Source organism: Nicotiana attenuata, unplaced genomic scaffold (genome assembly GCF_001879085.1).
Source record: "Nicotiana attenuata strain UT unplaced genomic scaffold, NIATTr2, whole genome shotgun sequence".
NCBI lineage: Eukaryota > Viridiplantae > Streptophyta > Magnoliopsida > Solanales > Solanaceae > Nicotiana > Nicotiana attenuata.
In genome coordinates, this window is record NW_017670901.1 from 277884 (window position 1) to 294533 (window position 16650).

The 16650-nt window shown below is 34.8% G+C and overlaps 2 protein-coding genes across 2 annotated transcripts; one reads left to right on the top strand and one right to left on the bottom strand.

Annotated features, from left to right (window-relative positions):
- Positions 1-465: 465 nt before the first annotated feature.
- LOC109244363 (endoglucanase D-like) lies at positions 466-5463 on the top strand. The gene is made up of 4 exons (XM_019411446.1): positions 466-953; positions 3019-3266; positions 4179-4699; positions 4859-5463. Exons 1-4 carry the CDS (start codon positions 537-539, stop codon positions 5359-5361), a joined length of 1689 nt encoding a protein of 562 aa, XP_019266991.1. The 5' UTR covers positions 466-536; the 3' UTR covers positions 5362-5463.
- On the bottom strand, positions 5279-14301 carry LOC109244353 (proteasome subunit beta type-7-A-like). The gene is made up of 9 exons (XM_019411431.1): positions 14189-14301; positions 13899-14085; positions 11367-11398; positions 6415-6527; positions 6246-6315; positions 6015-6119; positions 5826-5924; positions 5664-5748; positions 5279-5552 (listed from the first exon to the last, which is right to left on the bottom strand). Exons 2-9 carry the CDS (start codon positions 14065-14067, stop codon positions 5476-5478), a joined length of 750 nt encoding a protein of 249 aa, XP_019266976.1. The 5' UTR covers positions 14068-14085; positions 14189-14301; the 3' UTR covers positions 5279-5475.
- Between the last annotated feature and the right edge of the window lie 2349 nt (positions 14302-16650).

Here is a 16650-nt window from a genome sequence, read left to right on the forward strand (position 1 = left end):
AGTCCAACAATAGATTAGTAAAAATAACAATATTGATAAGATAGGAATTTTGGTGAAATTACTTTCATTTAATATTTTCCGCGCATCGCACGGGTAGGTATACTAGTTACGTAAGAAAAATGTTATACCAATTGAATTAGTTGTGTAGAGCCTACAAACTATAATTTTGATCGGCGATCAAATCAATTGAATAGGCTTACTGCTCATCAAATTCAACTTTTTCCTTTTAAAATTTTAATTACTCATTATGTTTTGATATTATTTATATATTTAAAAAAGGTATGCACTGTTGACATATGATACAACGCACATATCTAAAGACCAATATAATACAATAAAACCCATACTATCTCATTAATTTGAAAGTGATAGTTTTTCTCTTTTTTTTTTTTTTTTTTTTGAGAAAAACTATCACTTTCAAATTAATGAGATAGTATGGGTTTTATTGTATTATTGGTCTTTAGCTATAAATAGTCATCTCCCCATAGGAAAATGGCCCAAGAGTCCTAAAAACAACAGAAAAGACTTAGTAAAATATGTGGAAGTCGCCATCATCTTCCTCTTCCCTCAACATTCATCTATTTCTATTTGTTTTGATCATCAACCAACATGTTACTGTTTCATCACAGCCACTTCATACAAAATCAAGATGGATAGTGAACTCAACAGGGCAAAGAGTGAAACTGGCATGTGTAAATTGGGTGTCACATATGGATGTTATGGTGGCAGAAGGGCTAAACCAACAGCCAGTGGATGCAATATCTCAAGCTATTATCAACATGGGTTTTAATTGTGTTAGACTTACTTGGCCTCTCTTCTTGTTTACTAATGAATCTTTGGGATCAATAACTGTAAGACAATCTTTCAAGAACCTTGGACTGTTTGGTTCCATTGTTGGTCTTCAAGCTAACAATCCTTCCATTGTTGATCTCTCTGTCCTCGATGCTTATCAGGTAACAAATTTGTATTCCGAGTTTAAGTTACATACACTAACTGTATAAAGATTTTTTTACGTTATCAGTATATTTCAAGATTAGTTACAGTATCATTTATGTTAAGACATAAATTTATCTGTAATTACTTTACAAATGACTTAATGATTGATTGATGGTTTGTTGCTTGACTAGTGACTTATGCTAATCTTTTTTCTTGCTCAAACAACAAGTTGAGAAATATAACAGCTTGTTTGGATGGTTGTTCCTGGTTGTATACATAATTTTGATAAATTTAATATTTAAAAAATTGAGGGTATTTTAATAAACTTATCAGTTACAGTACAGTACGATACAGTCAAACCAAACAACAAAATATTATTTAACAATAACAAACAATACAATCTATCCAAACATTGTATTCATAAAACGATACGGTACAATACGATACAATACAATAAAATACATTATAAAACGATAAGGAACAATGATCCAAGAGTGTAAGATAAATGATAGGTAGAGAGGTGGTTAGAAGTCACATCTCAATTGGGGACACCTAAACCTAGTTTATCAACAATGTAGGGTTAGCTCCGAAAAAAAGGAAAAATACGGTTAGCATTATTTTATGTTAATGGAAGACTTTTGCCGAAAGTATATATTCCTTCCATCCCATAATTATTGTCCACTTGGATCCATGTCATTTTCCACCATCGCCATCACTATATAATAATATAGATCCAGTGTAATCTTTTATAAAGAGATCAAACACAATATTTTAAAATCATTTAAAACCTATCAACTCGTGTTCCTTTTAAAATGTCGAATATTTTCACAGACCAACTAAATTGTTTAAATTGTTTGAGTGAAAGAGTATCTTGAACTTTTTTTTGTGTGTGTTTGGAAAGAATCAAATAGAGAAATGTTGCTTTGAGCTACTCTATTCGTTCACTGAAAACACTTTTGTTTGGAATCTTAAAAACCATTTTATAATAGCTGATTCAATCCGTTTTGCTTTATTCTATTTTATCTATAAGTAGATTACGTACCAATGACGCTGTACTGATGGTGACCGGCCCCCAACAAATATAATATCAACTTTTCTTGCACGCCACTACTCCTTTTTATTTCTTAAAAAGGTGCATCCTAAAAAGTACTCCCTCCGGTCCAAAATAAGTGATTTTTTAACCTTTTTTTATGATCCAAAATAAGTGATTTTTCCAGATTTCAAGAATGAATTAATTATTTTTTTCCTATATTGTCCTTGGAGAAAATAGTGTTGGAGTATGTGTTAGGAGTGTTTATGTGAGATAGTAAAGATTAATATGGTCAATTTTATTGCTAATTAATGCTAAAAGATGAATTTCTTAATCTGTGTGAAAACATCCAAAATATCACTTATTTTGGACTGGAGGGAGTAGTAATTAGATCTAGGTCCACTTGACCAAGTAGAACAATCCCAACACAAATTATGAAATTTATAAATTCCGTTCCAACAGAATGACGTAGTGCAAAATATGACAGTTAATCCATCTAAGTATCAGTGTTGATCTATAGATTGATACTACTCCCTCCGGTTCAAAATAAGTGATTTTTTGGATATTTTTACACAGATTAAGAAATCCACCTTTTAACATTAATTAGCAATGGAATTGACTATATTAACCTTTACTATCTCACATAAACACTCCAAACACATATTCCAACACTATTTACTCCAAGGACAATGTAGGAAAAAAATAATTAATTCATTCTTGAAATCTGAAAAAATCACTTATTTTGGACCACAAGAAAAAGACCAAAAAATTACTTATTTTGGACCGAAGGGAGTATTTATATTTTAAAAACAACATTCATGCATTTACTTAAAAACTACACAAAATATATTGTACATCACAATTTTTATATAAGTAAAAATATTGATAATATTATATTCTCAAATAGTAACAGTGTCATTCTTGTTGAGACGTTTAGTTTTTCCTCCATTAGCTAATTTCTTATTTCAATACTCTTTTCAGTTGTTGACTTTACCATATATAGTATGTCCAATTATTATCCATTTAACAATAGGAATGTATATGTATGACAGGCAGTGGTGGCTAGCATTGCAAAAAACAATGTAATGATCATATTAGATAATCACATAAGCAAGCCTGGCTGGTGCTGCAGCAGATTCGATGGCAATGGTTTCTTTGGAGATAAGTACTTTGACCCTGACCTCTGGCTCCAAGGCCTTACCAAAGTAGCCACTATTTTCAAGGGTACTAACAATGTAGTAGGCATGAGCTTACGAAATGAACTTCGTGGACCTCTACAAAATGCTCATGATTGGTACAGGTATATACCACTATTCAATCTATCAAAATTTCTGAATTTTGACTACATGTTGAAGGCATGGTGCATCTGCACTACACCTATTGACACAAATTTAAGGGGAAAACAAGAATTTTGAAACATGTGGTAGGTAAAAGCTTTGTTGGGTCATTTATTTGTGTGGCTATAAAAGCTTCTCATTAAGGGTAAAGTGAGTAAAATAAAAAGTTTAAAGTTAAATTATTTTTAAATATAGAAATATGTCATTCTTTTTTGAACGGACTAATAAGGAAAATATGTCATTTAAACTGAAACGGAGAGAGTAATATTTTTGGTATAGCGGAATTAATCTTTCATAAAAATACTTATCTTGAGAAAGTTTCCCATTAAAGATTGAAAACATTTTCCAATTTTTAATTAGTGAGTGAAAAATATTTTCTTGAAAATGCTTTCTGATTTTGGTTGATGAATGAATTCTTTTTCCTGATGATATATATACTATAAGTAAATCAAACAGTGTATTGATGAATTTCTTTAGCATTAGAGATCAATAATATTGTCTACATGATAGTTAAAGCAAGTATATAATGCTAAAAACCATAATAATATGTATAAGAAAAATAACTTATTTCTACCTTTTGATGTTAAATGGAAAACATTCTGTGGTAACCAAACACCAAAAAATGACTTCTTCTTGAAAAATCTTCTAAACATAGTTGAAAATCTACATATTAATATTTTCCTGAAAATGACTTCCGTTGCAGCACGCACTACATATATAGTTGAAAATCATCTAAACAATGTATATAATTGGGTTAAGTTCCAACACATCACCGTGAATGCAGTTTATGTTCAAACATTTTACCACGCCTGAATGCTTAAAATTTTATATTTGTTGCTATGGTTCACCAATTAAAGTGGTGGTTTTTGATGCAGGTACATGCAGAAAGGAGCTGAAGCAGTGCATGAAGCTAATCCCAATGTTCTTATTATTCTATCCGGCCTAAGTTTCGACAAGGATCTTTCTTTCTTGCACAAAAGACCAGTAAACTTGACATTCAGTGGCAAGCTAGTTTATGAGATTCATCGATACGGTTTCACAGATGGAGATACTTGGTCAGGAGACAATGCAAACCAAGCATGCGGACTAGTGTTGAATGACATGGTGAGCAAAGGAACATTTGTGTTAGAACAAGGCTACCCATTGTTTGTGAGCGAGTTTGGAGTGGATCAAAGAGGCACTAATGTGAATGACAATAGGTATTTCAATTGCTTTCTTGGGCTGGCAGCTGAACTTGACTTTGATTGGGCACTCTGGACACTTGTTGGGAGCTATTATTTGAGAGATGGGGTTGTGGGACTGAATGAGTACTATGGGGTTTTAGATTGGAACTGGCGTGATATCAGGAACTCAAGCTTTCTGGAAAGAATCTCAGCCATTCGCTCTCCATTCCAAGGTATAAGCTGAAGTGGTAACATCTATGTTGCTCTGACTTTTCAAAAATGTCAGATCCTCCAAAAATGCACTAATTTTGGAGGATCCGACACACAATAACATAATCGTTAGAAGTTATCTATGAAAAAAGAACTAAGCATTTACCTTGGTTCAAATGCAGGACCAGGATATACCGAGACTCGTCTCCATAAAGTGATTTTCCATCCAAAGACGGGGCTTTGTGTTCGAAGAACCTCATTTCTGCAGCCATTGGAGTTAGTTTCATGCTCTGAGGCTGCAGCATGGAGGTATGCTCCCCAAAAAACACTGACAGTCATCGGAACTTACTTTTGCCTGCAAGCAGATAAGCTTGGGGAGCCAGCAAAACTTGGTATAACATGCAGTGATGACAGCTCAAAATGGGAAATCATCTCGGACTCTAAGATGCACCTGTCTTCTAAGCTACAAGATGCTACTAGTGTTTGCTTGGATGTTGATTCCAACAATGTTATTGTCACACAAACATGCAAGTGTCTGAGCACAAATGACACAACATGTGATCCTGGAAGTCAGTGGTTCAAAATTATTGACAGCACAAGGGTGACAAAAACAACAAAATCCTTTCTTCAAATCAAACCAATCATTCGTTTTCTAGCAAGGAGTTTCTTTGGAAGCTACATCTGATAACACAGAGTACTTCATTTAGACATGCAATTGAAGATTGTTCAACACTTAAAATACTCATGTAATTGTTTGACACTAATAGTTCACGAATGGATTTTATCATTGCAATACAAGTCATTCTTCCATGGCATCTCCACCTTCAATTACTTGTACAATCTCTCTCAATGGGGTAATCTTTGTAAGGAGAACTTCTGCAAGCCAAAGAATTCCAGCCGACGCATTAGCAAAATTCCATTCATAATTCAAATTACCATGTTACTTGCTCTATTACATTGCATGTTGACAAGTCTGAGAACACTAACCAGTCTTTTTGGGGAATGAGTAACCTTTTTGTGGATAGGTGCGGGGATTAGGCGACAAATGGTTTCTTAAGTACTCCGTGTTTCCCTAACAATAAAGATAAGAGTTTAGAAGCCACATGCTATCAAAAACAAAAAATGGTCTAACAATAAAGGAAAGCTGACCTTTGTTATCACACAGATATCAACATTGCTGCCACTACCGAGGTCATTGAATACTCCGGACAATATGGCCTCTGCTACTAGCTTTATCCCTTCATCCCTCTGCAACAAATTCCCCTCAACATTCAGGATTCATAATACATCTACCAGCCAAATGCAGCAAAGTACTCTAGCTGAAAGAAACAAACTTACGTTCATCCCTTCCCGGTATTTTGACTCAAAGATAGCCATTGCTGCGAGGGAGCCAGAGCCCATTGTAGCATATGGCAGAGTATCAGTTGATCCATGTGGATAAATCTGAGAGGCGATCGATTGACCAAATAGTGGAACTTTGATGACAATGGGGAAAAATACATACACACACACGCCCACATACAGTTATATACATACTTATACACAAATATAAATGTGAACACTACTTACAGTATGCAGATGGGGCCCTGTGACATCCACACCACCAAGGACCAAAGCAGCTGAGACATGGCCTTGGTAGCTGGTAAAGAGAACATAGTTAGGCTTCTAGGATTGATTTTTTTAATGCACTCGAAGACACTACTATGCCTATTAGGAACATTAACAATAGAAGCTTTACCTGAAAAGGTGAGTCTTCAAAAGAGTAAGAGCTGTCACAACCCTGGATTCACGACCAGTGTGAAACCTATGAAGCTTCAGCTGGGAACTGACCATGTCTAGAGAATAACAGTTCTAAATTAACATTAAGAGATGACATAGATAGATAGATAGAGAGAGAGAGAGAGAGAGAGAGAGAGAGAGAGAGAGAGATTNNCCTGAACAAGAATCATGCTCAAGAAGTTGATTAAGGGCATCGATTCCAGATTCTGCATGACTTGTGCATAATTGAACAGATAAAGTAACCCCAAAAAGTCACATTTTCTAACAAGCATGTTATAATATGTTAATTAAGCACTATTTCCAGAGTCTGCTGATTCATCATGCAAGGGCTCATGGAAAATCAATAAGAGCACTACAGATAAGAGCCAAATTGTCCATAAAAACAACAGAAGAGGGAAAGAAGAGAAAGATGTGAAGGAGCAGCAATCTTTGAGAGGTACTATTCATTGAAATGCAAACAAGACTTCATTCAGTTTTTTATCAGCATTCCTATTTTAATTTCATTTTCTAGAAGACAACCTAAATGTGTTTATAGATAGTTAAACTAAACCGAGAAGTATAATCAGTTGAATGAAGTTAATACCACAAAGTAGAAACTAACGTATCTCAATTCCAGACAATGACCTACATCATGATGCCCTTCTCTATTTTCTCAATAAGTATGATGTTCTTTTCTGGATCTTGAAAGACTACCTTCTGCTTTGTGACCTCATCAACAGCTTTTCCTCAAGCTTCCTGCTATTTAAGCAGAAAAATATGCATAGTCCCTACCTAATTTCCTCTCTTGCTAGGCAACTGACCAAAACTCAAAAGTGCAGGATTTCATTATTTTAAAAAATCAACTATGGCGTTTGCTAATGTATGTAGATGAATTCTAATTCGACTGAAGAAAGCACTGACAGAACTAAGCTCCAGTGTTCTACACTAGCATCTTACAGTAAAGGAAGGCAGAATACATGGTTTACCCCCCTGATCTTGAGACCAAATCCCGGCACACCTATTAAACACAGGACCCTTTACACACCCAACCTTTTCAAAGTGTGCCTATACAAACCTAAGTTGCGAGGACTCTTCGTTTTTGGTGCCGCACCTGTCTCGACAGGGGACAGGTGTCGGGTGCGGGATACGTCCCGAATCCGGTCAACTAACTTCGGATACTTTGACTTGAGTCTATCGACAAATTTGGGGGAAATTTTGAGATTTTTGATTTCTCAAAATTAAAAATAAAACAGATTTAAGACATGGGAAATGGCATACCTTCAATATTGTAGTACATTTGTCTCAAATTTGCTGCTTTGTGTTTCAGAAAAACCAAAAATTCAAGGGGTCGTGTTCTGAGTTCGGACTTCTGGTAGACAGTAGCAGCGATATAGATGGAGAATTGGTGGAAGGCTTTGAATGGCTTTCTTTTTCTCTTTATAGCTCTATTTTTTATAATTTTGAATTTTCTTAGCCGAATCCCCGCACCCATATCCATATGTGGACCTACACTCCCGAATCTTAAAATTTAGATTTCGCCAAATCCGACACTCGGATCCGTGCCCGTATCGGAACCCGCACCCGAGTCCGAGCAACTTAGATACAAACCACTTTTGCCAGGTGGTGCGCACTTGTTTAACCAAACAAAATGAGCGCATACAATCGGTAAATATTGGTCCAAATCCTTATTAAGTGCCATGTGTCAAAATTTTATCGGTTTCCTATTTTTTCTTTTGTTTTCTTTACTTTCATCTTCCCTAACGCTAGCCCTCTTCCATCAAGACCACCGGCCACTTTCTATAAATGCAACCGTCCTCCTTCAAAATTACCATAATGTCATATACCCTTCTTTCTTCAACTTCCAGATGCAAAAGTTTTAAATTCTTTTCTTTTTTGAAAGATCAGATTCTTGGTATTAATAAATAAGATCAAAGTCCATGCATAATTAATAGGCAAGATTGGTGAGTGAGTAGGCTCCTCTATAACTACTATTTAGCCATTAAAATCAATCACCGACGAAGCTACTGAGGCTGAAATCCGACAGCGATGAATCCACCATTATCACCGGCAACTCTAGATTTGGAAGATGAATTTTATCTTTTCCTTATTTTTCTTTTTTTATCAAATAATACTCCATTCCATGAAACACGACTTTTTGAGAAGGAAACAGGACTATGTTCCAATTCTTGATTGAATCAAGAACATATCTGGGAAAAAAATAGTCTTTTGAGTATTTCTGATTTTGGGTGAGTTGAATTTCTTGGAATTATTGATGAGTTTTCATGGGGTCTAAAACTAACTATAATAGAGGTAAACAAACAGAAGGAGCGGGTTGATGGAGAGGAGGGTTTCAAATTTGTCTTTGGGGAAGGAGGTGGAGAAGATGATCAAAAGTGGGGTTTGGAAGAAGAGGAGACAGGTGGGGGAGGGATTCATTTATGTTTTTCTACTTCAAAATTATTTTATTTTTGGCCATTTGGGGTGCAAATTAGATTTTTTTTTTCTTGAGCTGTGACACGTGTCATGCTTTAATTGGCCACTGTGATATAATCTCCGAGAAGAAGTGGTCTGGTCAAAAGTGGTGTCTCAGACACATTGTGAGTGTGTAAAAGGTTACCCGTGGTCGACATGGTTGTCACAGGAATTAGGCCTCAAGCCCAGGGGTAAAATGTGTATTCTGCCTAAAAAGAACACAGATTGCAGACGATTCATGCATATGGTTAGACTACTAACTTAATATGAAATACATTTTTTGAGCAAGAACTTACAAGGAAATCCATGCAGCATTAAATGACATTCTAATATGTTTTTTCCTCCTTTTTCACAGTAGTGTTGATGTCAAACTTCCGTCGGATGAACTAAATTATTTAGCAACGCAAAAGAATGCAGATCATACAAGCAACCAGCTCAAGAGTCACCATATTGTACGCTCTAGTCAGTTGCTGATTATGTTGAACGATTACAGTATAATTAATTTCAACACAACACTATTTTGAGAAGAATTTCTTGTGAATGTAATCAAACGAAACTAAGGTAAGCTTGGACCACTATAACGTTAAAACATCTTTGCTCTTAATGGTTCTTATTTCACAACTTCTGTGCTAGAATCCAAACATCTCAGAATTGCCAGATGAGGAGAACAAACTTTGCTCCCTCTTTTTTGCTCTGTAAATATAATAAATTCCTTTGCACTGACTTACGTCTGAGCATTGTTATATAGGCGCACACAATGCAAGAGGCATTGCCAATGCCTTATGCATGGCAGAGGTGAAATTAAATTATGCTGAGGACTTAGCTTTCTTGAGTGAGGCCTCCACCTGTATGGTTTTGGTATGATGTTTTTACACCCTTATTACAAGGAGTACCCATATTTGAGTGAGGCCTTCAAATTTTTACTTCATTTTTGCCCTTAGCCAATTAATGAGAGGTGTTTCCATCATAAGATCATTTACAATTCTCTCTGTTTATTTATATATTTAAAGAAAAGCGAAGTGCGCGTCCTAATCTGCAAAAAGCAGCAGCCTTTCCCCTCATGCCGGATACTCTCTCCCATTTGACCACAACTTTCATCAATGTAGCTTCTCTTGCTTATTTTTTCTTTTTTCCTATTATTTCTGTATCATTGATCATATTGATTTTTTAGCACATTAAAAGAAATAAGTCCTATAAGGTGTTCGCCTCACAGCTTGAGGCATATATCTCACTTTTTAGCAAGAAAAATAGCTTCTCTTTTTTTAATACATGTGGTAAGCTGTAGGAGGTGCAAGATCTTGCTACATCAGAGTAACAGAACATACCATATTTAGAAGAGAAGACTTTGAACTGAAAACATTGAGTAGAGTGAGTGGAATTGGGATATAATAAATCTATGTTTATTATGTTGATATGAACAAGCTTTCTTGTCTTGAAGCTTGGGAGGAATATAGATAATAATGGTCACTTAATAGATAATAATGGTCAGTTATGGTAACATATTCCATATTTTCAGACGTCTACATGAAAATTGTGTGAGATCTAAGAATCCTTTGTTTTTACTTACGACAACAACTAAGCCTCAATCCCAAAAAAGTTCAGTGGGCTGTATGAATCATCACTGACCATGTTATAATCCTTTGTTTTTACTTATAAAAAAAAAAAGGAATCCTTTGTTTTCCGAGAACCCCTAGTTTACCTTTAAAGGAAAATGATTTAGTGTTGGAATGAAATGAACCCAATAATGTAGAACAGACAGGAGATTCATATAGCCGACCTCAACAAACTTTAGGATGAGGCATGGTTGACTCATTGATCTGGACGAAAATCAGGAATATTACGTATCCCGTTCCCCTGCCCCTAGGGCTATAACCCTAATACTGAAAGCTTTGCTTGTAATTTTTTTATTCTTTGCACTGAATTAGGTCTGAGCAGTGTTATATAGGCGCACCACAATGCAAGAGGCATTGCCAACATGCCTTATGCATGGCAGAGGTGAAATTATGCTGAGTTAGCTTTCTTGAGTGAGACCTCCACCTGTATGGTTTTGGTCTGATGTTTTGACACCCTTATTACAAGGAGTACCCATATTTGAGTGAGGCCTTAATTTTTACTTCAATTTTGCCCTTAGCCAATTAATGAGAGGTGTTTCCATCATAAGATCATTTAAAATTCTCTCTGTTTATTTATGTATTTAAAGAAAAGCAAAGTGCGCGTCCTAATCTGCAAAAAGCAGCAGCCTTTCCCCTAATGCCGGATCCTCTCTCCCTTTTGACCACAACTTTCATCAATGTAGCTTCTCTTGCTTATTTTTTCTTTTTTCCTATTTTTTCTATATCATTGATCATATTGATTTTTTTAGCACATTTAAAGAAATAAGTCCTATAAGGCGTTCGCCTCACAGATTGAGGCATACATCTCACTTTTTAGCAAGAAAAATAGCTTCTCTTTTTTTAATACATGCGGTAAGCTGTAGGAGGTGCAAGATCTTGCTACATCAGATTAACAGAACAAACAATATTTAGAAAGAGAAGACTTTGAACTGAAAACATTGAGTAGAGTGAGTGGAATTGGGTTATGAATGTTTATTATGTTGAAATGAATAAGCTTTCCTGTCTTGAAGCTCGGGAGGAATATAGATAATAATGGTCACGTAATAGATAATAATGGTCAGTTATGGTAAAGTATTGAGAAAATGCATAAAGTACCCATTAAACTTGTCAGGAAAAATCATTTACACACCTAAACTTTATGGGCGACCTTTTACCCCTTATTCTAATCTTAAGTGAATTTAATACCCCATTGAGTGATGACCTGGCATGAAAAGTGCAGTTCATTTCCTAGATGCGCGTGAGGCACAAAAAAACAGCTTACAACTAATTTAATTGTCCAGGTGTCACTTTCCTATTGGATACTCTAACTAATTAAACTTAATACTAATTTTTTCTCTTTTCTTATTCATTTTTCTTTTCTTTTTCGTTTCTTTTTCTCTTTCTTTATTTTAACAGAACCATGGTTCTCCACTGGCCTGCCATTGTCATCTCGTGCCATCCTCTTCCTCCCCATGCTTTGAAACTAGTCATGTTTTATTTTTTGCTTCTCTTTTTCTTGTTGAATCTCTATTCACACTCCTCTTTTCCCCCACTATATTCACCTACCTTTACAAACTCCATTTCATTGCTCATATTTTCTCTCTTTAATCTCCTCGATTTGATAGAAACATAAGTTCTCTTAAGCAATTAGGTCATGGATTTAGGTTGGAATAATCTTAACACTTGATTGGAGAGCTTGATGTTCGCCAATACCATTTTTTGTACAAGGAATTTTCTCTCCTTTTCTCTTAGATCTGGGTTTGTGAGACTGATGTGAAGGAAAAATGGTCAAATTAGAGGTGTTAAAGTGGAGTGGTAGGGGGAGGTGGTTTTGATTTTTCAGAAATAAAGTTTATGGGTTTAAGGGAGGTTATTGCTGTGACTGCCTTCCATGGTGGCGGGCTGCAAGAATAATGATGAAGGAAGGTGGAGAAGATTGAAATGAAAAAAAGATGGAAAAAGTAAATAAAAAATGAACTAGTGCAGTATTTAATACATGGCGCGTGTTAAACACAGCCCACCATAAGAGTGGTTCGGTATTTTGAAGGAGGTATTAAATTTAGCCTAGATAAGAATAGTGGGGTGTTAGGACACCCGTAAAGTTAAGGTGTGTAAATGATTTTTCCGAACAAGTTCAATGGGGTCTTTATGCATTTTCTCTAAAGTATTCCATATTTTCAAACGTCTACATGAAAATTGTGTGAGATCTAAGAATCCTTTGTTTTTACTTACGACAATAACTAACCCTCAATCCCAAAAAAGTTCGGTGGGTTGTTGAATCATCACTGACCATGTTATAATCCTTTGTTTTTACTTATAAAAAAAAATCCTTTGTTTTTCGAGAACCCATGATTTAGTGTTGGAATGAAATGAACCCAATAATGTAGAACAGATAAGGAGATTCATATAGCCGACCCTAACAAACTTTGGGATGAGGCATGGTTGACTCATTGATCCGGATGAAGATCAGGAATATTACTTATCCCGTGCCCCTGCCCCTGGGTAGGGGTGTTCATGGTTCGGTCTGGATCGGTTTTTCCCTAAAAAGAAACCAAACCAAGTAAGTCGATTTTTCAAATATTAGAACCAAACCAATTAAGTCGGTTTTTTCTCAATTCGGTTTATGTCGGATTTTGTCGGTTTTTCGGTTTTTTTGGTTATTTGTCGGTTTTTTCTTAAATATAAGACATACACTACCAAACACATATTCCGGCAACCACATTTTCAACGTAACACTATCAAATCAATTGCCCTTTGAGAAATCTATTATTTACTAAAATATATTGATGATAATTGAATCAAATAGTGATGAATAATTTAAGGACTCAATTAAAAATATATTTTTTTTAACATGAAATGAATTCTTACACTTAACAAAAGAAAACTACCAATCAAACTAGAATATAAAGGTAAAAAACTGTACTAAAAGTGCAAACGATTAACATTCACCATAATTTTTTGAAACTTTGTATAAAAATATACATATATATAGGTGTAATAATAAATTTGAAATAGCTACTCCTATAATCGATTTGGTTCGGGTTTTTTCGATTATTTTTTTATTAAAACCAAAACCAAACCAAATTTGATCGGTTTTTAAAATTCAAAACCAAAACCAAACCAAACCAAACCAAACCAAAAAGTATCGGTTTTTTTGGTCGGTTTGGTTTGGTTTTTGGTTTGGTTCGGTTTTTTGGGTTTTTATGAACACCCCTATCCCTGGGGCTATAACCCTAATACTGAAAGCTTGCTTGTAGTGTTTTTATTCTTTGCAGAAATATTCACCACATCAAACCATTAAATTTTGAAATTTTTTCCAAAGTAAGAACCTTTAACTTACGTAATCCAACAATAGACCCATAAAACACAAACAAAACTAACCCAAATCTAAACTTTTAGCAAATTAAAAAAGGGGAACGGACCTGAAAAATTAAGCCGACGATGGTAGTACCAGTCTTGAGAAAAGAAGGAGAACGGAGTCCTTTATTGACCAGCATCTCATTCCTTCTACACAAATCAAAACTAAACCCACCTTTTTGGGGAACATCCATTGTTGCCTTAGCCGTCATTTTACCTCCAAATAAAACCTACCCACATAGCAAAAGTTAAAGACAGGAATGCAGTATAATGGAACTGTGAATCGTTAAGAAACTTAAAACCCTTAAATCAAAGTTCTTAGTAGCGACTTACTTGCTGCAGATGATGAGCTGAAAAGGTAAAGTTCGGAATCGGAAAGAGAGAGTGTGAAAATAGCCAAGGCTTGAAGAACAAGAAAAAGAGATCGATTGTGAAAATAGCTGGTGAATCTGCTATAACTCTTGGGCTGCTTCGGTTAAGGCCCAAAATATATTCAGTTGGGTTACCCAAATAGTCTACCGGATTTAATGGTAAAAATAGCACGGTATAGCCAGTTTTCGGACTGATCAATCAAAAATAGCCAGCGTTTACCAAGTCAATGAAAAATAGCCACTATTTTGCTGCAATAGAGATCGGTCCAGCATAATATACTGGAGTTCGGTGCACTTGTGTATGAACTCCAGCATATTATGCTGGACTGGTATACTTTGCTGACTCCAGTATAATATACTGGAGACTGGAGCACCGGTGCTCCAAACTCCAGTATATTATACTGGACCAATATACTTGTTGGAACTCTAGTATATTATGCTGGAGTTCAAGTGTACTTATGCTGGAACTCCATCATATTATGCTGGAGTTCCAGCATACTTATTCTGGAACTTCAGTATAATATGCTGGAGTTCAAGTATACTTATGCTGGAACTCCAGCATAATATACTGGAGTATTTTCCGGGTTTTGAACAGTGTTTTCGCTCAGATTTATCTTTATATAAAAAGTGGCTAAATTTCGATTACTTTTGAAATTGGGCTATTTTTGAACGACCGGTTGTAAATCTGACTATTTTTAAAATTTACCCGATTTAATATTTATTTTTTCTAGTCAATATACATAAATTATACACTAATTATATATAATAATATATTATATAATAACTATACATTTATTATATATTCTCTGGCTATTTTTAGCTTAGTAATTGGGTTCGTGGGAATTTAGGTTAACATTGCACATTTAAAGTATGGGCTGAACAAATGAACCCATTCACAAAATAGTTTTTAAATAGTACTAGTCTTATTGCGTGCACCTCATCTCAATAAGTATAAAAAAATTAAAATTATAATATTATTATATTAAAAATTATATTTGCGTTGTAGAATAGATTTTAAAGAAAATAATTTAAGTTTATAAATATGTTAACTGATGATTCTATTTAGCTAATCTAATAAAGAAAGAATCCCTACTCCAAAAGAAGTCGTCAATCATTTGGGGTCATGATAAAGTAAATAGAAATATAATAAAAAGCCTTAAAACTGGAAAATGAGGCAATCAACATCTTCTTTCTTCTTTAAGAGAGAAAAAAACAATCTTTATCAACTAGATATTGTTACCTCGAATGCATTAGAGAAATTTACAACTATTCTTAATCAACTTCACCATTTGACTCAACAGCATCCTTCGCTACGATATTTTTGCAGAAGTAACTTCAGGACAGAATAATAAGAAAGTAACAAACGACAAATATTAGAATACAAAAGGATACGTGTAATATTATATCTTGCGATTTAAGCCATCATGGCATTTTAACTGTTGTTTATGTACTTTTCGATAAAATTTAGTTGGTTTACTGGTCATATTTATTTAAGTTGAGTGGATTTATAGTAATAAGAATTAATTTAATAACTTTTGACGAAAAACTATAATTTAAATGACTATTTGTGGGAATTGAAAATAAATCTTTAAATTCTTCCACTGCTGAAGCTTTTGTATTGGGAAAAATTATATTTATATATAAAGGTGACGTGTCAAGACACGTGGATTAATCAAATGGTCAAAGAATCACAATTAACCACGAGTCAAGAGTTACAACAGATACGAGCAAGGAAAGAGGAAGATGCACGGGACATCAGACAAGTAACACGGCGCCCGTACCTATTTAAGTCATTTATATCACAGAATCAGAAGGAATGAATCTGACAGCATACGAGGGTCCAAATACAATATTTGATAAGCATTAAATGCTGAAAACGTTAGAGAATCTGTCTTAAATGTAATGATTATGTAACGTAGCATTCAATGTCATTTATTTGCCCATAATAACCTTATTATGACCAAAGCAAGGCACTTACATCTAAGATAGCTATAAAAGGAGAAGACTGAACAATTGTAGGGACACAAAAAATCATCTGAATATACTTTGGTTTACTTGCTTTATTCAATTATATTCTGGCTATTCAAATTATTCTCTTTTATATATTATTGCGATTATCAATAACCCGTGTTCTTTTAAAATATAGCTTTAGTCAAAATTCTATTTTTGGTTAAACAAATTGGTTCGGTTACCGGGAATCTGATAATCCATTTTATTTTAGCCTAACTTCCCTTGTTGCGTCAACCATGTCGAACAACAATGACAACATTCAGGGAAACCAAGAAAATCAAACAACCCAGCAACTTCAGGGAGATCCACATAACAATAACGTACTGATTACTTCTCCTCAAGGCTCTCCACGGCGGTCTCGTGAAGGCACTCCTGATGGGTCTCATACAGATGGACAGGCTCAATTCGAGAATG